Source organism: Anas acuta, chromosome 2 (assembly GCF_963932015.1).
Source record: "Anas acuta chromosome 2, bAnaAcu1.1, whole genome shotgun sequence".
In the NCBI taxonomy this organism is placed as follows: domain Eukaryota; kingdom Metazoa; phylum Chordata; class Aves; order Anseriformes; family Anatidae; genus Anas; species Anas acuta.
Window position 1 is genome coordinate 40,107,534 of NC_088980.1, and position 27,353 is coordinate 40,134,886.

The 27,353-nt window shown below is 44.2% G+C and overlaps 1 protein-coding gene across 5 annotated transcripts in view; it reads left to right on the forward strand.

Annotated features, from left to right (window-relative positions):
• Positions 1–988: 988 nt before the first annotated feature.
• Positions 989–27,353, forward strand: part of LOC137852547 (ubiquitin-conjugating enzyme E2 E1) — a 44,791-nt gene continuing 18,426 nt past the window's right edge. The window contains exons 1-4 of one of the 5 annotated variants that reach the window (XM_068674360.1): positions 989–1,203; positions 1,918–2,014; positions 3,260–3,348; positions 5,526–5,576. In XM_068674360.1, the coding sequence (XP_068530461.1) occupies positions 1,004–1,203; positions 1,918–2,014; positions 3,260–3,348; positions 5,526–5,576 (437 nt within the window). In that variant the 5' untranslated portion in view covers positions 989–1,003. Of the gene's footprint in view, positions 1,204–1,376; positions 1,408–1,917; positions 2,015–3,169; positions 3,349–5,525; positions 5,577–27,353 lie in introns of those variants that run through there. The other 4 variants (XM_068674362.1, XM_068674359.1, XM_068674363.1 and 1 more) reach the window with 4 other exon arrangements.

Genomic DNA, 27,353 nt, shown 5'->3' on the forward strand with positions numbered 1-27,353 from the left:
TGCCACAACCAGACCCCTGTGGTTAGTCACAAAAATGTGAAGCTACAGCCTCTTGGAGGAAAGGTTCAGCATCCCCTTGAGCTGGCCCAAACACCCCTTTCCTTGAGGTCCCAAGTGTCCCCCAAAGAAGTAACAGGCATTCATCACCCAACCCAAACTTTAGGCTTTTCTCCCCACTCAAAGCCTTTGCCTCAGGCCTTGCTGGGCCCTCGTGGCACCCCATGGACATCTTGGTGTGTGGGGCCAGCCCCAGCAGCTCTGGGTGACGGGTCCCACAGTGTCACCCATGGGCTGACAGCCTGGGCATCACACCTCAGCACCACCACCAGCACCACCAGTAACACCACCATCCCTGTCCCACCCACCACGATGCCATGAGGCCAGGCACCCCTTTGCCCCCCCATTTTGTCATGTAGTCCTTTGCCCTGCTCGGCTCCTGCAGCCCGCTCCGGGGTCCTCCAGCAGGAGGAACGACAGAAACACACAGTCCTTTTAATTATTATGATGCTTGGCAGTGACAGCCATTGTATTTTTGGCTGCTGAACCTTGCCGGGCAATTCGATACGGGATCCCTCGACAGGCGGTGGAAAGCAGCGGCACCAAGCCAAGCTCACCCCGGGGGCAGCCGGTGGGCGGCCGGCTCCCCTGGCCTGCTCAGCAGCAGCTCGGGCAACCCCAGGATGAGCCGTGGTAGCCCACTGGGCCGGCACCGCCATCCCAGGGACAGAGAGCGGGGGATGGACGGCCAACATTTTGGGGGAGAAGAGTAAAAAGCCTCGGAAATACAATACAACAGCACCCCAGCCGGCTGAACGCTGCTGCGCCTTTCGCACAGGCAGGCTCCCCACTAGGGGACTCGGGGAAAAATATATATATAAATATATATATATATATATATATACACCCCTAATACTTTTACCTTTGGCAAAGTGAGGGGGCTTTTTCTCGCTGTCGCTGCCAAGCCCCGAGCCCAGGATTTTGCTTCCTCTCCCAGCATGCGTTGATGACATCACGAAGTGCCCCTTCTTTGTGTGTCAGTGATGTCAGCGGGCGCAGCGTGGGGGACAATGGAATCCTGAACTCCGGGCGAGGGCGAGAGGGAACTGCTGCTGCTGCTGCTGCTGCTGCTGCTGCTGCTGCTACAGGGGGGGCCGAGCCAGGGAGGGAAGGGGAGACACAGCTGCTGCTTTGGGGCTGGAACAGGTGAGAGACGGGAGAGCCGCCGGGGGATCCTTTTGGCTGGCTGGTGGCGGTGGTGGTGGTGGGGTTTGGGCTGGGCTGTCTTTTTTTTGTTTTTTGGTTGGTTGGGGTTTGGTGGTTTTTGTTGTTTTTTTTTTTTTTCTTTTCTTATTGCTTTCCAACTGAGACAGGTGAGAAGTTACTGGTGCTGCTGGAGGGACAAAGCAGGTGAGGCAGGGGAGAAGCCTCGGGGCTGAAACAGTTCTGAGGACAGGGGGGAAAGCCCAAAGCCCCCCCACGAGCCTAACAGCCCCCTCTCCGCCTTAAAAAAAAAAAAAAAAGCAGCCCTGGGAGCCTTCCCCTCTCCCAGCCACCTGCCTCGACCTCGTCCCTTTGGGGCACTCAGCATGGAAGCGCAAACCGGAGCGGGGGAGGGCGATTATCCCCCACCCCCCCCCAGGACTTGACACCTTCGCAGATGACTTTCCAGAGGGGGTCCCCATTAACAGCTCAGCCCCCTCCGATCGCCTCCCTTCCTCCCCCAGCCCCCCCCGGAGGCAGGGGGGTGCCGTGTCCGCCGGGCTCCCCCCGCAGCCCCGCAGCCGGGGCTCCCCCCGCCCTCCCCCCGGGACCCCCTTGGGCTGGAGGCCGCGGAGGCTGTCGCCCCGTGCCCGCCGCCCCCCCGGCCCGGCTCGGCGGTGGGGGAGGCAGGCAGGGAAGCCATTGCCTGTTTAATAGTTGCTGTTGCAGCACTTCCGCTTCTCTCCCAGCGAGAGAGACACGAGTGGCCAGGCCCAGCCGCACCGAGGAGGAGCAGCCAGACACAAAGGCAGAGGTACGGGGACGGGGCGCCCCCCGCCGCCCTCCCCGCCGGCCCCGGGGGCAGGGGCGAGGGGCAGGGCCGGCCGCGGACCGCCGATGGGGCGGCAGGCGGCGGGGCAGGGGGGGCGCGCCGGGGGCTGGCAGGTAGCGCTGCCCCCCCGGCCCCCCGCTGCAGGGGGAGCACGGGCGAGCCCCCCCCCGCTCCCCATACCCCGGGGGGGCTCCCCGGGGGCTCCCCGGGGCGCCGGGGGCAGCGGGAGGGGGGCGGCCCTGCGCCGGCCCCCGACCCTCCCCGCGCCCCCTCCGCAGCCCCCCAGCCCTGCTGGGCTGTGCCCCCCCGTGTCCCGTGTCCCCCCCGAGTCCCCCCCGTGTCCCCCCCGACGGCTTCTCGCCCCCCGGGGCCGGGCGCTGCCTCCAGCCCCGCGCCCCCCCCGGTGCCCGCACGGAGCCTGGGTGCCCCCCCCCCCAACACCCCGCTGCTCCCCGAGCCCTCGTTTCGCACCCTGCTAGGCCATGGCCCTTTTTCTCCCCTCCTGCCCCCTGCCCCACAGCGTGGTGGGCCTCATGGGGCCCCTCGGGGTCCCCAAACCCTCCCGTGTGCTGTCCCTTTGCCCCCTCCCCATACCTTCCCACCCAGTGGGTGCGGGTTTCCCCCCCGCCACAGCTCAGGGACCCCCCGTCGGGGTCTCCCCCTGTTGCCAGTGATGCCCCACTTCCATTAGGGTGCTGGCGATGGTCACCCCCCGGCCCGTCCCTCCCCACCAGCCTCCAGGGAGCCCGAGCGGTGCCATTTTTATCCCCTGCACCCCTAGGCTGGGTGGCGATGGCTCCTCTGGCTCGTGCGGTTTGGGGGAGATTACAAGGAACTGCTGTGAGCGCTTCCCTGATCCTTGCAGTCGTCCTTGTTCCAGTCCCTTCTCTCATTTCGCACTTGCTTTCCGAGAGGAAGCTTTAAAAGTCCCTTTCTCCCTTCCCCGTGGCATTAGTAGCGCAGGGGGGGCTGCTGCTCCTCCCGCCTGGCTGTAGGGCCTGAGAGGAGGAGAGGGAGACACGGGGACCCTTTAAAGGGAGCATGACCCAAACACAGAGCGAGATTGTCAGCTGCCTTTCTCTGTGTGTGTTTGTGTTCACTGTTTGTTCCCCGTGCCCCGTGGTGTCTCCTCTCCAGGTTGGGGTGTGTGGTGGGGGGGTCGCTATGTCGGATGACGATTCGAGGGCCAGCACCAGCTCCTCCTCATCTTCATCCTCCAACCAACAGACAGAGAAAGAGACAAGCACACCTAAGAAGAAGGAAAGCAAAGTCAGCATGAGTAAAAACTCTAAGCTGCTATCTACCAGTGCCAAGAGGTGAGGCTGCAGTCGGTTTTCTCACCAATTCACTGCATCCCCTCTCCTTCCTTGTTTCATTTTGCTCTGTTCCCCTGCTGATCTCTTGTTGCTCCCATTCCTCCTCTCTCGCTTACTCACAGCCTTCCCGTGCGAAGCTGCCATTGTCTCACTTTTCCAGCGCCTCTGTGCAGTGGTGTGTGCCCAACTTCACTGCTCTCTGGTCTCTCTTCCTGCTTCTCCCTCCATTCTATCCCACATATTTTCCTGCCTCTTCTTCCTCCGGGCTGTTTTTCTGCCCCTCAATTATTTCTGCTGTCTCTTCCCTTCTCCTTATTAGCATCAGCTATAGGGATGTGGGATTGGTATGTAGGGCCTTCATTCCTTCTCTGCCACTGGAAACTATGTGGTCCTGGGTAAAGCATTAAATTTCAACGTCAATTTCCCTCTCTGTGTATTGGGATGGATGTATAATGGCTTTTTTCTTTCCAGCGCTGCTTTGAGGATTAATTAATGTTTGTGAGGAGTTTTGAGTTTGCCTGATGAAAGGAAGATTTGGGGCCGTATTACACCACTCACACTGGAGTGTGAGTGGTGTAATATAACCCAAACCTTTCCCACCATACGTATTACTGCTTTTCTGTTTGTTCATCACTTATATTGAATTTTCTGTGTATGGCTCGACATTGACTAAAATAAATAATCCACCATGGGTCCACTTGTGGATGTTCTACTCTAAAATAGTTTTTGCTTACAGGACAGAGTGGGTTTTTTCTTTGGTTGGTTGTTGTTTTTTTCTTTGAGAATGAAATCGTTTTTATTCCAGAATAATATCTATATGGGGGAGAGATGCCTGCATAGAGTAGTAATTCCAGAACAGCTACGTCAGTCAATTTTCTTCATCTGGACAGACTCTTGGAGCCATTTGGTTTAAAAAAAGAAAAAAAAAAAAAGCTGTTGCCCTTTCTTATTTATTCTCTCTTTCACCTGAATTCAGCACTGTCCTGCACCAGAGAGCTCAGCCAACAAATGGAAGTTTGCGAGCTAACTTAGAGCACTTCAGTAAGAATAATAAACCAGCTCTCTGAAACGCCTTGCCAAGCAGCACAGAGAGGTTATGTCTCTAGGTGTCAAAAGTGGCTGGGGTTTTATGCAAATGCCTTGTCGTCACAGCTAAGTTCTCTGTGGCTTTGTGGAGTTAAGGCAGTGCGGTTATTCCAGATCCCCACTCAGCATGTTTCCATGGCAAGCTCAGAGATAGTAGCAAGCGGTGTTTACGTGTCGTGCCCTTAAGTATTTTAAAAAAGAAGAGAGTTTTACAAGCCTGCTGACTGTAAACTGCCTGGTATGAAAAGGTTGTGGTTCGCGTGTATGACAAGTGGAAGAGAGGCCGAAGATGCTGGCTGAGTTTAAAGGAGGGGAGAGGGTGGGGAGCTCTGGAGGGGAAGCTTGAGTGACAGTAATGGGACCCCAGGGAAAGGGATGATAGCTGGTTGGGCATCTTGTGGCAAAAGCAGCGTGCTGCTGTGTGAGCCTGGAATAGTCTGGGCAGGGAGGGCAGGGTGTTGTCTGAGCCTGGCGATGAGAGGGAGCGCCTGGAGTCCTGAGGGGAGGGACTCGGGGCTGTGGTGTGGAAGAGGGAGAACTGAAGGTGGCAGGAATGTGCAGGAGCCTTGGAAGTGGATGTTCCCTTTCCTTCAGGCGTCCTTGGGAATGGCGCAGCTCCTCACTCCCGTGGGGCTGCTGTTTGTTCTCGGGGGTGGCGGGGAGCCGGGGAAAGCCAACTTGGCGATGACTGCTGCTTGCAATCCAGCAAGACAAATTTCCTTCTCAGACTACGGTTTCCTCATAGCACTTGGTGCGCCACATTTGCAGAGGATCCCCTTCACTTTCAAGCTGGCCAGCAGAGTAAAGGGGAGAGTCTTTGTGGAAAAGCCCTGTGTGGCTGGCATCTCCGTGCGAGTGCGCAGCGGTGCTCCTGTCTGGGCTCAGCACACGATGCCTGCCTGTTTTTCTGTCCCTGCACCAGGCTGTCTGTCCTGCTTGGTGTGAGTGGGCCAGTGGGAGGCTATACCCGAGCGCCTCTCTCATACGTGGTATTGCAAACGTACTGCGGTGGTGTGTCTGTAAGGCGTATGTGTTAACTGCTGCCCCGCACAGCGACTTACCTTTGTTCCTTCTCACTTTTATTGCCACAGGATTCAGAAGGAATTGGCTGACATCACCTTAGATCCACCTCCCAACTGCAGGTTGGTGCCGATGCCGTCCTCGGGGAGGGCGGGGGGAAGGAGAGGGGCTGAAGTGTGCTTGTGCTTGTTGTAGTTGTCCTTGGAGGTTCTGGATCGAGCAGAGGAACGGCTGCGTAGCTGACGGTGCTTTTGTGAATGCTTGGATGATATTAAATAGTTTCCAGGTGGGGGGGGTGACACCTCCAGAGATTGTTATGCGTGTGTTGATACGTGTTTTCTGTCTGCTTGGGGGTTGTTTGGGTTTTGTTTTCTAACAATTGCATTTTTGTCTGTCAGACTGCTTCGTGTGTATGTTTCTGAAACTGGCCTATAAAGAAGAGTGTGAAAACTCTCTTCTTGATATTTTTTTTTCCTGGTTTCTAAGTCTAATGCCTGACTGCACTGATCTGATATAAATTAAAGTCCTGCTAAGGAAGCAGAAAATAGTAAAATGCTATGAATTTTTTAGCTCAGAGTTGTGATTTAACCATTAACTTACGGTGAAAGAGAAGCGTGAATTTGTCACTCGGTGGGTGCCCTACAGAAGCATGCATGTTAGCTGATGAAATAACAAGCGGGGCTGTTCAGCTGCCCTTTATAGAGCAGCTCTTTTTTAAGTATGTTTTAGAAACGTGTACCTTTTGTTTAAAGCTTCTAGCAGGTTGATTCAGTGGCCTGAGCCTCATAGCATTCGGGGAGGAGACAGTAGTAGTGTAACATCCTCGGTTGTGCTTGTTCATTCAAGAGGAAAGTTGCTTTCAGACTGGTTTGTGTTCGCTGCTGTTGCCAAAGCACAACTCTGTTCCTATCTCCGTGCTGTGCCTGAACTGGGTTTGAGGCCTTTTGATGTTGGTAATAGCAGCAATCAAAGGAAATTCTGTGTATAAATAACTATTTAAGTTGGCCTCTTTAGTACTGAGTTGTCACCCACAAATGCACGTGAAGCTTTTTATTGAAGCTTTCTGCTGCTGTTAGTCTGGGGGCAGCACTGGCACAAGAGTTAGCCTCTGTCAGTACCAGGCCCGAGGATCATAATTAGTTCAAGCTGGGATAGGATGGAGCATGTGGGTTCAGGAGAAGTCTAGGCTGATATTACTTTTTTTATGCTGTTTGGAAGATAACTGATGGGTTCGGAAATCTCTGGCTATGACAATACTGTTTCAGTGACATTAATGACTGCCTGAGTATTAAAAGAGCTTCCAGCTGGTGGGTTGGAAGCGTCTGTCCTGTCTGCATCCTGACTCTGTGTCAGGATGAAGTCCGCATGCTTCCCCCTCCTCCTCCCACCATATCCTGATGTTCGTGGGAAAGAAACCCAGAAGCATGGCTCAGAAAGGCACGGAGCCTGCCTCGCTGTGTCGATAAGTGAGCCTGGATGATCAAGGGGCCAGGACTGCAGTCTGAATTTAGTGAATCTGCCCAAAAGCTGTGTTTATGTACAAGTATGTCAGACTGCAGGCTTCATCTGAAGGTTTGTGTAAATAATATTAGCACCCTGATTTGTCCCTGTTTCAGTTGGCACCATTCACAGGTAAAGAGGAGCTAGCAGACTACCTGTCAAAATAGAATATGGTTGTGAATTTTGTTATTAATTACATTGACATCTGAGGATAATGCACTTCAAGGCCTGCATAGTAAGTTCGTCTTGTTTCAGTCTTTGTAAATATTTGTAATCGTAATGATTAGTTCATAGTGCAGGTAGTGATGATTAGTTCTCACCCCTAATGTAGTTTTAAGTATCCCACATTCCTTCCAGCCTCCCAATGAGTGACAGTGAAGGTGGCAACTGTTACAGATAACGCATGAAACTGGCGTAACTGGTGTAATTGTTACTGTATCTTAAGATGTTGATAGGTAGGAAAACATGAATGGAGAGGTTTTTGTCTGCGTGTGACCAAAGGAGTTTTGGTATTGCTCATCTTGGGGTGGAAGCCATCCTACTTCAATAAAGACAGTGCTGAGAGCAAAGAACGGCTCTGCTCATGGTTAACGAGGTTCGAGTTGCGCACTCAGGCACAGGGAGTTTGCTTCTGCAGCAGCTGTTTTGTGAAAGGGTAAGCAGGTGCCAATTGCCACAACAGTGAGATGAGTTTCGGCTATCGCAGTTACAGGGAAAGTTCACCTCTTGTGGAAAAAGAAATAGAAATAGTCAGTTTGTGAGTGTGAGAACGTCGAGCAAGTGAGAGAATCTAGTCGCTGCACGATGTCTGAGGTTGCCAGAATTTGCTCTGGGGATGCCTGCTAACAGCATCGCTGCTCCCCCTCACACTTCATATCAACTACTAGCATGCTGTGAGTGAGGAATTAAATACATAGTTTTGTACCTTACTTTCAATTTCCCTCCTTCCTAACCTCACCTTTACTTTGACCTCAAGCCCCTCATCCCTCTGCTGCGTTTGTGCTTCTACACATTTTTTCAGGTGTCGCTGGAAAGAGGGTTTCCTTTTGGTTATCTTACTCTCTTCTGCAAGATTAACCTCAAAACTTAAATATTGAGGGCGCTGCATATGCTACAAGGTACTACCTGTATGCTATCCGCTATAGGGGTGCCAAAGTCTCAGATGTCACCTTCGAAAATGTGTGTCTGAAACTGTATCCTGTGTTATTTTGGAAATGTCATCCTTTTTTTTTTTTTTTTAACCGGCCATTTGGTCTTACAGCCCTGGCCATCTTTCTGTTCTCCCCGTGTTCTGTGCAGAGCCTTGTGTTTGATAGCAGTTTGTGGTTGGCCATGCTTTAATTTTTGGCCTCGCTGCAAAATGCTGTTCTTCTTGCAGTCTTATTGCAGTAATGGGAGTTCAAGATATTTAACGCATCCCAGAGCAACTCTGCATATTGAGAGAAAAAGCTTTAGGTTGTAAATGATTTTTAGTAAGAACTGTTTTCTTTTTCTTCTTATAAAACACCACATATAAGATGCAATTACGAATAATGAAAACCATTTGATATTTCAAACAAAATAGCTTAAAAACAAATGAGTTTCATTTTTATTTTTGTAGGTTGCAGTGACCGTATTTTCATGTGTGTAACCCACAGATCAACTGTTTTAAAAAAAAAAAAAAAAAGAACACACTCAACACCCTGTGATTGAGCAGCTGTGTGGGTTTTACACACATGTGGGTAATATGAGGGGAAGTTTATCCCAGAACTTCCTCTCCCCTCAATAGTTTCCTCGCTTCTGGTTTTCCATAGCTTGCCCCTGTCCCCCAAATGCTTACCTGGTGCTGTTTCAAAATAAGTTTCAGACTTGAAGATATTTTCTAAAAAAGATTTATTTAATATACTTTGCAATGTTGTTGTCAGTGTTCCTGATGGGGTTAATGCTGTTCCCATCAGTGAGCTGGCGTAGTGTGTGTGCAGCATTTGGCTGATTCTGAATGGCTCTTAATTCTTTTTTAATTTTTCCCCAGTAGATTAGCATTCTAGAGATCCTTAATTTTCTGTTGTCTGCAAGGTGACTTGACTTCTGATATTAATACTAAGTTATGAAAGTTAAATGTGGCTTTCAAATCCAACAGTGGTTAGTGGTTTAGATGAATTGGAGAATAACTGGTTGGACTTAAGACACCTTAAATCTTTCAAGAGGGTACCTGGTGATTTCTTCTACTATTTTGTGCTATATCAGAAAGTTACAACTCTTGTTTTAGAGCTCAAGGGACCCAGAGACACTGAACCTCTGGTCTTATGTGTGTGCTGGTGATAGCAGTGCGGCGTGTCTTTGCGTTGGGTCGTGGAAGTCTGTGCCAGCACCTGTCTGCAGGCATCAGGATGCATTTCCACCTCGCTGTGTAGTCAGACCTTATCTCTGTGTGTAGGTAACACTTGTGAGTATTGTGCCAAAGCCTTGGTTCTGTCCTTGTGATGAGGTTTCCAAAGCTTTAACAGAAATTAATTAAAGTTTAAACACTGCTTATACTCTTTATGTCATTTATTTGACCTCCGTATCAAAGCATTTCCTGAAAGTAAATCTGCTAATTGCTGTGAGGTTATGAAATAAATGTTTTTCCCCGTTTTACAGAAGGGCTCACAAAACCGAGCGACTTGTCCAAGGTCACACAGGAAGTCTGTGGCAAAGTGGAGAAATGAATGTAAATCTCCTTTGTTTCGGGCTAACTTGCAGCTGAGCTGTTCTGCTCGAACTGTGAGCATCGGTTGTGTTATGAGCAGGGCTTTGAATTTGTGCTTTATTGGGTGTCTGGTATTGACTGTATGTAAGCATGGTAATTTAATGTTATTTTTCCCATCTGTGTAGAGGGACCAAAATGGATATTAACTAGAATTAATGTTTTTAATCTTTCTTACCCAAACTGAAACAAGTTTGTCTCCACATGGCTCATTTAAGTCCACATAGGCAAGACCAGCTGTTACTTAAACAAAAATAATTTTCAAATCTTTACTGAAGGAGACATTTGCCTGCAAGGCTTACCCTCGCTTCGGAGTGAAATGCTATCACGGATTCATTATTTAAATAATAATAAAATACAGTTGTGTTTCCTGGCTCCTTCAGCCCAGTTTCTGTAAATTCACAGAATAAGGTCCAGATCTCCCTGAGAGTCTTGTGAAAGTTAACTGTCAGCACTTAATAAATATATGTCTCGGTATAGATGGTGGGGAGAAGTGCTCTCCGCTATTATATTCATAGTTTTCAGGACTTCGCAATGTGGAATTAGGATCTCTTGGCTAGAGAGAGGTCTGCAGAAAACGTGTGGCTCAAACGCTGTTTTGAACCCAGTTATATCTTATTCTAATTAATATATTTCGTCTACATACTGTGAAAGCCTAGCATTTGTTTTGATCACATTTGTTTTTACAGTGCTTGTAATTTTTTACAAATGTACTTTGTCAATGCATCCAGTGACAATAATGCTTTAAGAGCTTTTGCTTTCAACTTCAGCATAGTATCGAAGGATGGATCGTCACTGTTAAATTATAATATTGGGCTTTTAAAATTGTTTTCATGGTTGGAATAGTCCGTCCTGCGCATAGCCATGTTCTAGCGTAAACTTTGGGGTCTTACGTTTTGTAATTAAAAATTGCAAAATAATTTCATTAAAATAGGTTTGTTTTGTTTTTAATACACAAATTCTTAGAGTAAGAATGACAAAAATGCTGCTTTTTCTTCCTTGGAAAAAAAAAAAAAGACAAAATAAATGAATGAAAAAACAAGATGCAGATCATTTTTAATGACAATTCTCAGCTTGAAAAAGCGATCTGATCACTCTTTATTTTTAATTCTTGCCCCCTCCTCATTGTTTCTGTGAAATGCAAGTATTTTCAGTGAGAACTTTCCAGCCACAGGGTAGGAAGGACCTTCGTAATTAGAGCTCGGTGTAGCTGAAAAATACCTTTTGTCACACAAACTACCAGTGGTTCACCATTCCCTCCCCCCTTTGTTTGGCGCACGATCCCTGGAGAAATAACTCTTCCTTTTGAAGCGGTGCATTAACTAATTTAGAGATCCTCCGCAGCTGCGTATGGGCTGCCTTGCAAAGCAGAAAAATAACAGCATTTAGATACGTGGTGAATTCCGAGCCTACGGGGGTAGCAGCTCCTGCAGGCGAAGTCCTCTGCCTGGTGTGCTCAGACAATAGCAGCGCGGGGGCAGCTCCTTTGCCGCGGATTGATTAGTTAATATTGCAGGAATTCACGTTTCCGAAGATGTTCTTGGCTTCTTTGGCTCCCTTTAAAAAAAAAAAAAAAAAAAAAAAGGAAACAGGCACGTTTTAACAGCAAGTCTGCTGGGTCCCGTGGCAGGAGGTGGCTGATTGTGTGGTAGGTTTTGTTTGGCACATCCCGGCTCGGCAATTCCCCGGCGAGCTGCGCGCTGTGCTCCTGCATGCCAAGTATCGGGCCGGTGAATCTTGAGAGCGGCTGTGAAATCGTAGCACTGCTAAGAACAAAGAGGGTCGAAATCCCTCCTGTGCACACTCTCTTGTATCCCACTTAATTTTATTATTTGACTTTCAGCTTTGCTGCCCTTGGAGGGCACTGTGCAACTGTACTTATTACGCTGCAGATACATTTTATCTGACAAATTCTGCGTTTTGTCTTGGCTACGCAGTCTTTAATTTGGTTTTGTTTCAGTTGTATTCCAGATCTGCACGTCTGGGTCCTGTGTTGGATACGTGTGTGTAGCAGCGGGTGATGTGTCTGGTTTTGTTTTAAGAAATATTCCTGATATGTGTATGGCACTTCATAGACGTAAATGGGAAACGTGGTGCGGGGGGTATTTACGCTCAAAGGGCTCCAATCTCTCCTGTCTTTTACATAAAGACAAAATTATCTACAGAGGGAGAACTGACGGGTCTGGGGTGTTGATGAAGTGCTAGGGGATGTTTCTGCATTTGAGGGTTTCACCGGGGGCAGGCTGCTGGTGGCCGAGAGCGCTGTGGTTTCTGCCAAGGTGCAGGCTGCCAGGACACCAACTTTGGCCCCGCTGTGGGAGGGGGCTGTTCTGGGAATGAGATGGAGAGAGCCTGCACTCAAACCAGTCACAGGAATAAGGTTACTGGGGAGCTCGTGCATAGTGCAGCCTCTGCCTGTGCTCTTCTATAACTCGGTGTGAAAGCCCAGTCCTCCATACAGCACCTTTCTGCAAGTATTTAATGTACCAAACAAAAAGGATCCCTCTTTTCATGTGAACAGGTTAAGAGATTATTGCACATCTGTGGAGACTTGCACACCACGTATGAAGTTAAGGGCTGTGCTTTCTCCACCAAAGAAAGTACTTTGAGCTAAATTAATGATGTAATTTAGTCATTACAGTAGAATCTTGCCAATCTGTACATTTATTTGAATGAAATAAGTTTATGCTCATTTTCCCCTCTGAGGCTTAACAGTGGAGGTCTAAACGCTAGCTTCATTATTTTACAAGATGAACTGGAGAACATGTATTGTCAAGTACTATAAATAAACTGAAACTGTCAAAATAAACACTGTACACTTTGGAATTCAGAGGGGTTTTCTTGTTTCTCTTGCCAATTTGCAAATTTCAGCAACACGCAGTTGGTCTTTCCAAGGCATTTGTGGAAAGCGTAATGGTTACTACAGTGCATTTAATACATATTTTCCGTGCGTGAGGGGCTAATTGACATCACCAGGAGAATATATCACCAACCTGTACGCTTAACTGCACCATCCAGCATGCAGCGTTGTTTTCTTTATCAACCTGCACTCCCTGCGATGGGAGGTGGGAGCAAAAAGGAGAACGGGGCATGCAGATTGTAGCTCGTAGCAGATGCAGTGCTTGATTTTTTTTTTTTTTACATCTCCTCCCCATTTCCTCCCCGACTTCACAGCTGAAAATATAGATCAGGTAAGATTAAGTTGAGCTGTTTTGAGAGCTGGGCCCAGGCCAAGTTTTGGCAGTTCGTTTGTTTAAGAGAAAATACGAAGTAATTGGATTAAAGAGGCTGTACGATTAATGGCGTAGAGACCTGTTAAATTTCCTTGCCTCTGTATTTCTGTGAATCAGCACGGAATTGAGGGCTCGATTCTTCCAAGGGCTTCAACTTTTAGAGCCAAGAGTGTAAACAAAATCAGCGCATTAATATTTTGCCCTTCCTTTGTATTAGTGCAAATAACTGTTTGAGATGAGAGGACCACGCTCATCTTGCCTCTGGCCTTGCTGGAAACTAGAGAATCTCGACCTGGTGCTGTGAATTGTAAAGTCAGTAGCAAATGCTCTTGGCTAGAGCAGAGGTGCTTCCTGTGGCAGGTGGGCTGCTAATATTTCATGCTCTTTCTGCTGTGGATGTCTCAGCAATAGATTCTTGCCAGTGAAGCTAATTCCAGCATCCATTAAGGAGAGATCGGGGGAAGGGTCTTTTTTGTTGTTGTTGTTCTTTCTTTCTTTCAGTGCCTAGTACCCTACAGAGAGCAGCACGCAGGAGAGAAAAGACCCGCAAGCATTAAAAATTAATTCTGAAGTTAAAGGTGGCTTTTCAAAATAGATGAATTGATGAGAAGAAGGAAAATACTTCTTGTATGGCCTCAGAATCCTGTCAGATTTTTAGGAAACAGCAAAGCTTCAGGATTTTTATACATGGAAGCCTACCAGCATAACTGTACAAAATGTTTAGTGTGCAGCTCGAGTATCTCCACTGAAATTTGAAGGTGCTAATTCAGGTGATCACTGTTATGGGTATGCCATATGTTTGAAATTTTGAAGTGGACGACTTCTTGAAAGTTTCAGCGTATTACTTGGCATTCTGAACAAGTACAGGTTGCCCAGAGAAGTGCACTGTAAATGGTGGAGAAAGTGCAGTATATTTAATTAAAGCAGGGTTTAACTCTTGCAGATGGTTTTGAAGGATCGCTAAAAAGCGCACGGTTGTAGTAACACAGTTCTAAAGCAATTATATCAATAGGGTAGTATACCACAGAAGGTCATTTCATCAGAAGTTTCTGATCAATCAAACTGATTGTTGTAATACCCAATTTGCACATTATTTCCTGCATGTCTTGGTAACCTTTTTAAAGGAGATACATCAGGCAGTGCGTGTAAGCATTTATAGCTGGTGTCCTCCGTAAGCTCCTAGTAAATTGTTTATCAATAAGAATTGTCTAATTTTGTTTTTGATGAGGTAATCCTTAGTTTGGGAATCTCAACATGTTTTGTAGTGCTCTGGCTTCTAATAAAAGTATTTGTGTTTGGGGGACAATGGGAGAGAGGGGGAAGACAGTGCTTTAAATGGCTGTGCCAACTGAAATCTCAAAATGTCATAAATCTGACTCAAGATCTCAATTGATTTAAAGCAGTGTCTTCACTTTCCTTCCTACTTCAAATCATACAGCATGCTCATGAGCTAGGAAATCAGTCAAGAAGATGTGTGCTAGCTACAAGAATGACCTAGGAGATCTCTGACTAGGAAAGTAACTGGTGTCAGGCCTTCGGCTTATTCTTCAGCTGCTTGTCTTTTAGTTACATCCCAGGATTTACGTCCCTAGTGAAATTTTAATGCTTTCTTTAGAATAGCATTTTTCCAATTTGTTCTATCCACTCTTTCCCCTTATGAGGTTAATTAGGTTGGAGGCGTTGGTGAGACCGAGAGGATAAATGAATTGTAGGTGAGGAAAGGAAAAGGACGTAAAACCACTCAAGGCAGAAGGGCATTACATTATGTTCCTGTGGACAGCCAGACTGCCAGACTTTAAAGGTGCATTTGAGAGCCCATCAGGACAGCTGAGGCAATTTTGCACTGGATGCTGAAAGAAACAGTTGTGGCAAAGGTGGAAGTCCTCCTCTTGAATGAATGGGGAGAGCCATCCATGGGTCAGCCTCTTCTTGAGCATCAGTGACTTTCAAAAGCAGGTGAGCATATAAACCACAACAGTTTTAGCTGTGCTGCTTGTCTTAGGCCCCTACCTGGGAGGTAAAACATTCTTAGAGCAATAAAGTCAATGTGTTTATACAGCCTTACAGTGCTTACGCTGCTCTGTAAATCAAGGAGGCACAACCTGCTGTACCTTGAAGAATGCAGCGCGTGTAACAGGTGCCCAGCTGCATCTTTGCAGGCTTCCTGAAACCGCTGCGTGAGCTGCATGCAGCTTTTGAGCAGTGGATTGTCCTCCTGTGCATGTGTAAGAGCACGGGGGTGATGTGAAAAAAACAACAGTGAGGAGGGGGAGAAGTAATTTAGGGGAGGGTTAGGAAGAAGGGAGCAGAGAGAGAGGGAGATAAAGGCAGAAGTAGAAATGGAGGGAGGGAGGCAGAAGGGGAAGAGCAAAACAAGTAAGGAAGCAAGAGGGGTAAGAAAGTTCAAAAATTACTTGAAACTCAGTAGCAATCAAGTAGACTACTGTTAAAGTTAGTAAGTTACAGGTTTATCTGTTGAAGGCCCTGTGAACCTGCATTTCCCCAAGGGGCACACCCTGCTTTTGTGCCTACAGGCAGAGAAGCATGGTCAGAGCTGCTGTTTGCTGAATCCTGTAGTGCTAGAACCAGGGATATTCACCGAAATTGCTAAGTGATCATTTCAAAACAGGTAACCAGTCCTTCCACACCATGGAGCTATGGAATCTGTTGCCGCAGGAGGTTGCAGAGGCAGGTAGTATCAGCACACTCAAAACTGGGCTCAACAAATTCATGGACAACAGGTTTGTAAGCAGCCATAGAGAAGTCGGGGAGCACCTTCAGCACCTAGTGCAGGGGCTGTGGATGCTGTGGGAGTACAAGGGGAGGGGACTGGAGGCAGCAGCCACAATTGCATACATGTATTTTCAGTATGCTTTTACCACTCTAGGGTGCTAAAGTAGATGACCACCAAATAGCCTTTTTACTTTCTACGTGGAGCAGCCATAAAATCCTCAGTTTTAGTTCTCCTGCCCTCCTTCCCACATCCCAGTATCCCTCATCCTAGTCCGCTAACTTTAGCCACATAAAACGTGTAACTCCTGCCCTTTCTGGAAAGGTCCCTGCCTCTCTTCTTTTTACACTTTGCCTTTTAAAGCAAGCCCTCGTTTCCTGTCACTCAGGCACTTCTCCTTGCTTTTGTGAAGGGTTAACCTTCATGCGTTAGTCTTGCTGAATTTAGACTGTAAAATTTTCAGGTCAAAGGACTTCTTTTATTTTTGACAGTGTTTGCAAAGTGGTATGTAAATTTCCAGCTACGTTTAGATGTTCTTTAATAATAAAATAGGTCTAGTCCTTGGGCTTGTAGCTGTCTCCCTGCTCCCTCTTCCTCTCCAAATTAAGTTCTGCTTACGTTGTGACGTTGCTTTTTTTTTTTTCTTTCCTTTCTTTTCTTATCTGATTGAGGCAAATAAGCGAGTTGTTTTATTCAGCAGCTATTGTATTATCTTGAATATGTGATTTGGTTATTTTCCGGTTTTATGCACATCCAGGTTAACGCAGCTGTTACGTTGTGATATTGCTACGTTGTGGCGAGATGATGGGTTTTGAGATGCATCAGTGCTGTGTTTTGGTTTGGTTTTCCTGTTTTGGTTTGTTGTTGTTTTTCCTGGATAGTAGCAGAACTAATGAAAGTGCCCAACAGCTTCCTTTGCTGTCTTTGTGCTCCTACCTCACCTTCTACCTCAATAACTGGAAAGACTGTAACTATTTGTTAGGGAAATATTAGTTAAATTGCAGAGCTATTACGTGTGCTGAGACATTCCAATCCCAAGCACTTAGTATTCAGTGTGTGTACTTAACTTCTAATGACTATAAATACTCTGTTACATTTGAGGTTTTGTAATGTATCAGGTATGTCTTGTAGATAATTTTTTTTCCACAGCAAATGCAGATTTTCTAGCCCATAGACAGTGCAAGCTGGGCGTTGTACGTTGCTTTATGAGGAATTTTTGCTCTGCTTTTCACAGCAGAGTCTTCTTTATGAGGCGATGCAAAGTTCAGACAAATAATTTAGCGTTGAGATTGCTCAGGTATGTGTTTCATTGCAGTGGTAAGTGTCAGAGACCTGGCAGTCTAGGGCATCTCTAATAACTGGTACTGGGTTTTGTCAGGGAAGTCTGAAAAATGGGGTTTGGGTGGTGGAGCCTTTGGCTGGTAACGCTTTGCAGTGGGGATGCAGTACGCTGGCAGGGTCTAGATAGAAGCTGGAATCAAGGGCTAAGGGCAAGCGAGGACGTGCTGTGTCTCTCATGGCCAGCTGAACAGCTGGATGGGATTTGTTAGTGGTTCACAGCTTGGCTCAGAGAGAGATAAGGAAGCAGCACTGGTCGGGGTCTGGATCTGGGAAGGAGAATCGCGTGTTAGCTAGTGAAGCCTCTTCATTTGCAGCAATCTTTTTTGACCTAGAATGAATGGGAAAGGGAAGAGCAGAGCTGGAGTTGGCGGCTGAACTACGACACACAAGGGGAGACTGGAAATATGGGATGGGGTTAGATGTGGCCCTTAGGAGCAGAGAGCAAAAGGGAGAAATTGCATTTTGCCAGGTCCCTTTCCAGTAGCAAACCTGCCAGTCTCTTGCACAGATTCTCAGCTCCCTCTGTGCTCATCTCCTGGGCTATGTCTTCCTTGCAGTCTAATGTGCACCAAGTCACTGCAATGGCCTGAGTTCTGCAGAAGGGAGCTTTTGTGCCTGTTCTGCGCTGTGGAGCTTCCCCTCTTTCTTCACACCACCACAGGTTTGTAAGGAGCTGCGCTGGTGTCTTCCTGCCTCCTTGCCCTGCCGAGCTGAGCAGGCTCTGGACCGTTCTTCCTGTGGTCACACCGATCCTTCTGCAGTAAGCTGTGGTGTCTGACAAACTCTGCAGCCCGTGTCTGCAGGGAAACAAAGAGGCAAGGTTCTGCTGTTGGCAGAAATAAAATGTTTATGAGGAATTAAAAAAAATAATAATAAAATGACAAAACCGTTCTTGTATTATTAATTTACTTGCAAATGAAGTTGCACTGATCATCTGAACTACTGAATGTGTACATAGATTTTTTTTTTCAAACGTTTCAGTATTCACATCATGAATCAAAGGGAAGGAGGAATGTGTTTTTAAAGTACTTGGGGTCATCCCAATTGACAATTTCAGTGCAAGGTGTGCATAAGAATTGGCATTTATCGTTTTTCTTTATGTGGTACTCGTTGGTCATTGGAAAAGTGTATTTTATTATCTTAAAGGGTTGTAGTCAAAGGGATGCTTTGAGGTTCTTCACTCTGAGGTTGTGAGTACGTCTGAAAAGTACAGTAGGTGAGCCTGTATGTACACACAGTTGTGTACACCAAGCAAAGGCAGTGTTCTTTGGTCACTATTTTTATCAATCATTCACTCATGTACACATTAAATGTCATATCTAGGAAGTCATCTATTTACAGTTTTAGTAAATGCTTTATTTTCCGAGAGAGAATCTCATTTTCTGAACGTTAAAATAGTAGTGAAACTGTGATGTTTGCTTAGATTGGTTTTCCTGAAAGATAGTGTGTCATATCCTACTGACAGCCTAGGTCAAGGGCTAAATTTCAGCCCTTGCTGAAGCTAGCAAATGAACTGTGTACAGAAACAAATGCCTTTGTGTGTCTCTGTGTTCATGTTAATAGAGTTCAAGGTCACCAGAAGAGCTGTGGGTTTTAATTTGTCTTATTTACTCATTCTTTCTTAAAGTGTCAAACTCTTCACTGAACTGCTTGAGTACCTGACTGTTTCATGTACATCCAGTGATGTTCTTTTTCTCAGGTGGTTTTGTGCAAGTAGGGTAATCATTATTTATTTAATTAATAATTCTTCATTTCTTAATTATGCTGATGCAGCTGGGTGGAGGAGTGCACCTTGCTTTTGGCTTCTGGAGGAAAGATTTTTTTTTTTGTTTAATGCGCTGTTATTACCTGGGGTTATTCTCTATTAGGGACTATATGGTGTGATTATGTGGTGATTCTGACTTCGGAGGGGTCACATATGTGAACTCTGGCCAGTAGAGAAAAGCTCACACTTTTGACCTTTACATCTCTTTGGGCCCATTAGCTCTTGGACATAGTGGTGCTTCTAAAATTGCTTAATTGTTCCAAAGAGATCGTTTGTGCTTACTCTGTTATTGCCATTTGATGCTCTCTCTATACACCCTGCCAAAAAACACGGTATATTACATTTTTATTGTTATGTAAAGCAGCCGTAAAACAAACCATGTGCTTGTGCAAGTGTATTTGAAATCTTTGCTATTGGCTACTTCATTTTTTCCCCTTTATGTCTCTAACTTTCACATTTGTAGTTTTGCCACCACGGGGAGCTAATGAAAAGCAAACATATAGGCTGTTTGTTTAAAAATAATAAAAATAATGCCATGTTCAAATTCATGTGGCTTGCTTACTCGTATTTATTATCCTGTTCCACAGTGTCAGAAAAGCGGGGCATGCTGTGCTGTTTTGGGGTATGAGGGAAGGGTGCGCGGGGATTGTTTTTTGTCTCTGTGCATTGGTTTGACTCTTACGGTCTTCTGATTTTTAGGAAACTTTAGTAATTGGAGGGTGAATGAGCACATAGCAAACAAAGGAAAAAGATAAATGCATGTGCAGTAAAACATTGATCTAGAAGAGGGAAGGTCTGGTTTTTTTTTTCCTAATACCTGTATGCCTGTAGGGGATCAGTCCTGTGTGCATCCTTAGCACCCTCACTGGATTATGAAAGGTAACTTATTTTGTGTGTTCAGGTTTCTCTTTGCAATTTAGTACTGAAGAAAACAAGGGTTTAATTTACCTTATTTTATTTTATTTATTTATTACTCTTTCTGTACCTTCTCTGGTGGTGGTAGTAGTACAACCACATGTCTCAGGAGTGAAATTATTAAATGCATATATTTATTAAGGGTCTGACTTTCAACATTAGCTGTTTACAGTAAGAGTACTTGTGGAGATGATGAGTCTCTTGATCATTCTTAGCCCTAATGGGAGAAGTGTTTAAAAACAGCACATCAGCCACTGGGCAGCTTCTCCTGCAACTCTTCATCTACATCAGTCACAACTGCTGAGATATTTTTAGTAGATAGATTTTCTTAGTTTAGGGTATTCTTCTGCTTTAATTGGAGCTTGCATAGCTAAGATGCTGCTTTCCACTCTTCAGAAACATACCTGAACTCGGTTGCCTTCTTCCTATAGTATGTGCAGTGGGGACACATGCAGACTTGTTGGGGGTGGGCTCTGCTTGGATTTAAGGAACAGAAACAGACTGTAAAGATGAAAAGATGCTTAGGAGAGGGAGTGTGTGTTTAGATTTTGCCCACAGTTAAAGAGGAAACCTTAACAGTAAGAAAGGCTCTAAATAGTGCCTTGCTCTGCCTCAGTGTGTGTTTTGCAGTAGGTGAATTGTGCAAGAAGAATGAGAATATATTGTAGGTGCCAGACTTTAACTTTGAAATAATTGAAGTAGCTTTTAACTTGTTTTTGTTTTGCTCACCATTTAATTTTGTTTTGTAGATTACAAGGTAATGAATAGTAGTTTAGAAATTTTAAAACTTTTAGATTATTATCTCTTTAGCAGCTCTGAGAGAACAGTGTTGCATCTGATTTGCTAGTGGTGTGTTTATAGTGTGCCTGTGTGTACAAACACCCCTTTCACACTCACTTGCCAGAAGGCAGTTGTATTTCTGAGGAAGTAAGGGGCTGTTTTCTGTTTACTTTTGCCATCTCTCTTTTTCCCACAACTGTACAAATGTAGCTGTATGGAAAATACTTATTCTAAGATCAATTTTCCTTTTCTTCAGCATTTAACTTGACTTGCAAAAGTTGTCAGAATTCATGTTTTCCAAGCTCTAAATGTTGCATTGCCCAGGAGCAGTGCACATGGGAAAGTCTCTCACATGCAGGCAAAACAGACCCCAAGGACCATACTGATTTGCGACCACTAATCCCAGGGATACAAATGGCAAGGCCAATCGTCTTGTCGTGACTGAGACCAGAAGGTATTAGCTGTGATCAGCGCTGCATTATTTTGTAGCAAAAATAATTTGCTAAAGTGATGACAGAATGCTAGATGTGCTGTTATGAAAGACTGCTTTGGAGCATGTGTGAATCTAAGCAAAGGGGCAGAAGTGGACTAATTCTCTTTTATCAGTCCTAAGTGGCTTGTACTTTCACAGTGCTGTTACTGTAGCAGTCGCTGTTCACTTCGGTTGACATTGAACTGGGTTAGTACACCTATGGAGATGTACAGATTTTGTGTATAAATATGCAAATGTGTACACATGCACACATATACACCCCTATTTTGTATATGAAATATGATGTGTGTATGATAGAAACTGTACCTTTGTCACTCAAGATTGTTTGAAGATGTATGACACTTTCAGAAAACTCGATTTTAGTGTCATCACACTTGATTAGAATGCCTCATTTTGTATTTCAGTCACTTGGGTCTCCTTTTTCCACCCAATACTCCTGTTAGCAAGTAGGAACTAATTGAGCTCTTGTGCCCTTGACTAATCAGAGCAGGCCAGTGGCTTTCCCTCAATCTTTGCAGGGAAAAGTTTCACTTGGAAAAGTGAACTTCTGAACTGCGTAAGGTCACTTTGTTTCATGAACTGTTTCATTGTCAAAAGTATACCCTTAAAAAAAAAAAAATAAAACCCCAATGATGTGTACTGTCAACAAGAGTTCCTCTGTTCCAGAAATTTGTTTTCAGGTCCTGAAAACTGGTGACGTATAGCTAATGCCTTCTCACCAGTAACTAACGTGTATTAATGATGGTAGTGTAAAGATCAAGGATCCCATGATACTGTAATATGAAGCACTGTGATGTAAACATCTTTTTTTTTTTTCCCCAAGTAGCATATTATTTCCCTAAACAAAAGATAAAACTAGATTATTCAAAATGAAGAGTTTGTAGTCCTCAGTTAAGTAGCATGACTTAAAAGGACTGTGCTTGTGGTGGTCTAAGATAAGTTGGTTTTGTATTTGTCCTCCTGAATTACTGTTGTGGTTTTCAGTACCTCACGTGAGGGTTTCAGCCAAAATAGTGCAAATATGCATAACGCTTGCTTGAATGGTACTTGAGAGGTGGGTAGTATTTCCTACAGAAACTGCCAGACGTCTCAAGTAATTTTTTCCTGCATTCTGTGGATTTACTTGGATGGTTTGGTGCTGGTTTGTTTGCAGCAGTGTCTCAGTCATTGGAAGGTGAGGGAAGTCGGAATCCTGCCCAGTCAGCCACGCTGCAGGCTGGCACTGGCTCGGAGGGTGGGTAACCTTATATTAAGGGATCTGTCCTCTAGCCTAGGGAACGGAGAGCTCTGGAGCTTCTCTGAGTTGTCCTTTTCCGTCCTGCAATAACTAAATCAAGCAGGATTTCCACAGAAATTATAATCAATGTCATCAGACTGTAAACCTGTGACGTCCCGCTGAAGTCTCCTTCCATTGCTTTTGTAAATTGAATGTGTCTCTGCAGAGATCCCTGCTTTATGAGACATTTTGGCTGAAGCCATGCTTGTGTTTGGTGCAATTTTCACCCTGATAATAGCAATTCTATGCAAATACAGAAGTTTCCAGAAATGTCTCCACAGACTCTGGCATTGATCCCTTTTAAACCATTCATCCATGACGCTGATGATGGCATCTGAGAACTTGCTTGTGCTCACAGAGTAAGCAGGAGCTGTTGGCTGTAGCTGCTTCTACAATGAAGTTTAAAATAGCGTGCTGAATATACGTGATATCAGAGGTCCGGGTGACATTACATGATAGGTGATCTTTCTTTGTTATCGTCCCTTTCCCTGCTGGCATTTTCAGGACGTGCTGTATTTCGTTTGGTTAAAGTCTGCAAATTTTATTCTTCAAATATAGGTGTGCTAGCGTTGACCAGGGAACCATTTTTTTAATGCTTGTAGCTGTTTTCTGATGCTCTCTCATAAACCTCTTGCTCAAAATTCATAAAGTTTGAGCTTCTTTACATCCTTCACTTGTTCATCTTTCTCTGATTCTGCTAGTAGACAGCCAAGTTTACTTCGTCTGGAAGAACGTAGGCAGGATGAAATACTTCAGTCCTTTATTTAAGTGGTAACTTCGTGCTGCACTGAATACTCGTGTCGAGAAGAAAATAAATTGGAAACATCTGTTTTATTTTTCTCATAACATAAGAACGAAGAGATATATTCTATTGAAATCAAAGGTGGCAAATACAAGAGTAATAAAAGGAAGATATTATATGGATTTTATATTTCTAATTAGACTATGGAAGTTACTGTCACGGGAAATTATTGAGGCAAACCACGTAACTGGATTTGAAAAAAGAATTGGGTAGGCATGTGGCGGTCATGAATAGTCAAAGTAATTCTTATTAGTTAGGATGATTCTGAAGCAATATTAAACCCATGCAAGTTAGTCTTGAGATGTATAGGAAAGGCATGTTTTTCTTGTGTTCCTTTGGATTAGGCTTGCTTGCCTATGGATTAAAATGTACTTGAATTCTGCACCTTGCACAGAAATCATTTTGTCTAGTCCCAGCTTTGACATAAGCAAGCATTTTTCTCCCTCCCTTCTTCCACATACACACGTACACACCTGTCTTGCATCTCTTCAGCTATTTTCTTTGTCCCTTTCCGTATCCCTTTTCCACGTTCCTTTCCATATCCACTCACCTGAGAAATGACCACTTTGCATCAGGTCTGATCAGGTTGCAAGGGAATGCCTATGGAAATGACCTATAAAACAAAGAGCAGAATCCAAACGCTTATGAATGATTAATACCTGCACGGAGCAAGAGCCACAAAGTTGATTAAACTTAAATATGCTGTGATGAGTGAAATCACTATATTTTTGTAAAGGAAGCAATGATGGTAGCAGGCTTTTTACCATGTCTTGGCTTTTTTTATAAGTGGCACTTTAAATTATGGTATTAATTCCATAGAGTGGAAAAATATCAGGAATGGAGTAATAAATATGTTAAAAGGTTTGACTATTGTAGTTGACATTTATGCCTGCAAATCTCAGCAGGGCTTTAAACTGTACAGTTCCTACACATTGGGGCTAGGAAGGAGAAAGATCTGCTTGATATACAGAAGGCTTTTTTTTTTTTTTCTTTAGCATTGGTAGTATCAGAAGGAAAAGGACAAAAAAAAAGTAGTTGTACAGAAAAGTAGTAGGAACAACAACTAGAAATTCCTGGGCATTAGCCAAAATATTCAGATTCTCTTTTTGGGAGTTTAAGAAAGGCAATTCGAATAAATCACCTGCCTTTAAAGCAGAAAGAACCTTAAAATGTCTCCTGTAGAGGCGTTCAGCTCTTTTCACAGAGCCTGTATGTGTTCCTTTGTAAGATTCTGCTGTTCTGTAATTACCTAAAAACCACAGTCAGATTAATGACAGCAGCAAAGCTTGTTGCTTGTATCAAAAATGCTCAGCATCGGTTGGTAACAAACTCTTGGAGTTTTTTCTTCCATAAAATATACAATACTCTGTCTCTTTACAGAATGCAGGAACAGCAAAGATGCTTCCAAAAGTGTTCTTTGACAGTAAACGTGAGGAAGAGGAGTGGCATAATGCATAACTGGGCTAAGTGTGATGAAGCAGGCTTGCGATCAAAGTGCTCTGCAGCAACCTGCCCTTTGCAGTCACTTGTTTTCTCCAGGTTCCCAAAAGTGATTCTTTTGTCCTGCACTGCATGTGAATTAGTTCTGCTGAATTTGATGGGAGTTCTGCCGTTGACTTCATCTAGCCCAGACTTCTGTAAAAGCTCTGGCTTCTGGAAAGGGGCAATACAAATGTATTTGCAGACAAGGATAGATATTTAACAACACGTGCTCTGCTGCAGGCTTCTTACTTTGGAAGCAGGGAAGAAACTTACTCTTTACTGACGTGGTGCTCATTAAGGGTACACCTACGGTGGAAAGTGTTCCCATTTTGGAAAAAGAAAAGGGCAATAAGTATTTCTGGCATGTGAATGAGAAAAAATCTTAATATAGATGTGTACAAAGTAATGTTGGACAGCGTTAGACAAAATTTGATGGACAAGGAATATCTCAAAAGGAATATTGGAGAAATACGTGCCTTTTAGAGAGGAGGCGGAAGAGTTATGTGAAGGTACAGGGAGTGTTTACTTCAGATAGTAGAGCAAATATTTATTTTCCTTATTTTTATTCTCTAGAGAAAATAGATAGGAAACTCATTTTCCTCTATCTTTTGATACAACAACAAAGGCATATGGAATGAGGTTAAAAGATAGATAAATCTAATTTAGAAATCAGAACAGAATTAGACACATGGGTTCCATGCCGTATTGCACTGCTGAAGCCAGGAATTTAGCAAGCTTCAAAAAGACTCGTCGTTTTCTATGGAGGTTGGAACCAGACACAATTACCCAGCTTGTTCATAGTATTTCAGAAGGGAACCACAGCTGCTTGTGTTTGAGCTTCGACCCGTTACCGATGAGCGTGCTGCTAAGGCAGGGAAAGCAGATGAGCTGGAAGGAGACATCGGATGCTCACCTCTGCCCCATTTGACACTGGAAACCAGTGAGAGACAGACTGTGGGAACAGGTGGGCTTCAGTCCTCATCCAGCCTGGTGATTCCTATGTTCCTTTTGATGAGCTAGTAGAAAAATAACATTCTGTGACACAATTAGCATTTGACCTGTGATCAAAGCCTTTTCAGTAACATAGCTTTTATTATACTAATGGGGGGACCAAGCTTTATTTTAGTATTGTTTAGAAGCTTACCAGGAAAAACTGTTTACAAACAGTTTCTTTGTAAAGCATGTTATAAAATGTTTCTGCACTATGAAACATATATGTGTATGTATATATATATATATATATATATATATATATAATGTGACACATATGTGAGGAGTGCGTGTGTGTGTGACAAAAGCACCTTTAAGAGTAATTTCCTGTGCTGATTTTGTCAAATTAATACCCATATCAAAGAAATGAGTTTTAAAGCTGACAACCAGTGCATAACATACTTTGGTGCCTTACTCCAGTATTTAATCTTAAGGTTGACTTTGCCTGATCAGATTGCATGTTTGTCGTATAATTAACTCATGGGTTGCAAGTAGCATGTGTGACATGTAGTTTTATGTATTTATACAGAGTGAATTAAAAAAAAAAACTAATATTAGTATTGGTTAGCTTGCTGTTCTCTTAATGATGCTGCCTTTTGGGTGTTTAACATTTACTAATGATTGTGTGTTTGTGTGATCTGTTTCACATTTCTGAGACAAGCTCAGAAGTGAATTATTTTCAGCTAGTCTGCCATAATTGCAAAGAGTTGTCTCATCGTAACTTTTAACTACGTTTCATTAAAAGCCCAATATAAAAATTTATTAAAGATCTCTGTTAATGATGGGAGTGTCGGCTGCCTTTGGAATTTGTCCATTCTTGCTTCTTTATTAAGAAGACTTTATTAAGACTTTCTGAACTGAGATCTTGACGTAGAAACTTAAATGAAGAGATGTTTCTTCCTTGTTTACCTTGAAAGTTTGGATGGGATTACCTAAACTAGGTAAGGAATTTTCTAGTGTAATGTAAATACTATAAATATATGTACATTATAAACGTATTGCAGGTGGAACATCATTATTTCACTAAAAGGAATAAAATGCCTTTTAGTGAGAAAATCAAAGTGAATGAAGCTGCAGCAACTGAAAACATTGTTTTCCTTTGTTCTTGCACTGCATTTCCCTACCTTCTTGCTAAAAGCCAAACAAACAACAAAAGCAAAACAAAAAAAAAAAAAGGGATTTGTAGCAAATGATAGATTTATTTCTGTTCTGTTGATATGTATGTAAAATTACATCACGCATGGGTATTAAGGCTGTCAGTTCTTCCAGGTGCTTTGCCATACTACTGTATGTTATTATGTCTGTGTCATACTTTTGCCTAATTGTAAGTAATGCACTCCGTTTTTCTTTACAAAACAAATAGTGCTCAATTAGGTGCAAATGATACATCTACCTCGGTGTCAGCTCTGAGTTCTGTAGGCGTGCCTCTGCATTTCTCTTGCCTTTGGTGTCTGTGGAAATAGTTACAGCCCAATAACACTGACACACAACTCTCAGAAAGTACAGAGAAGTCTTTTCTGATCTTTTCACTACTGCTTTAAGGTGTTACTTGTAACACCAGTCAGGTTAAAAGGTTGGAAAACATAAACTGCTGTCTCTAAACAGCTTTATGTGAACATGAGGGTTGCGTTTCTTCTTGGGCCTGTATGACATGTGACAGTCCCTCATCAGAATTATTTCAAATTGTTAATACATTCCAATGAAAAAATGTGATTTTTCACCAAACGTCACTTAATATCTTTGTCTGAACTTTTTAGGTTGTTTAGGAAGTTCATGAGCACATACCCCTGAAGCACTATTTAACACCAGCATTTTCAGTGTGAGGTTAGCATGACCTTTTTTCATGGTAGCGAAAGGTTAAAAACT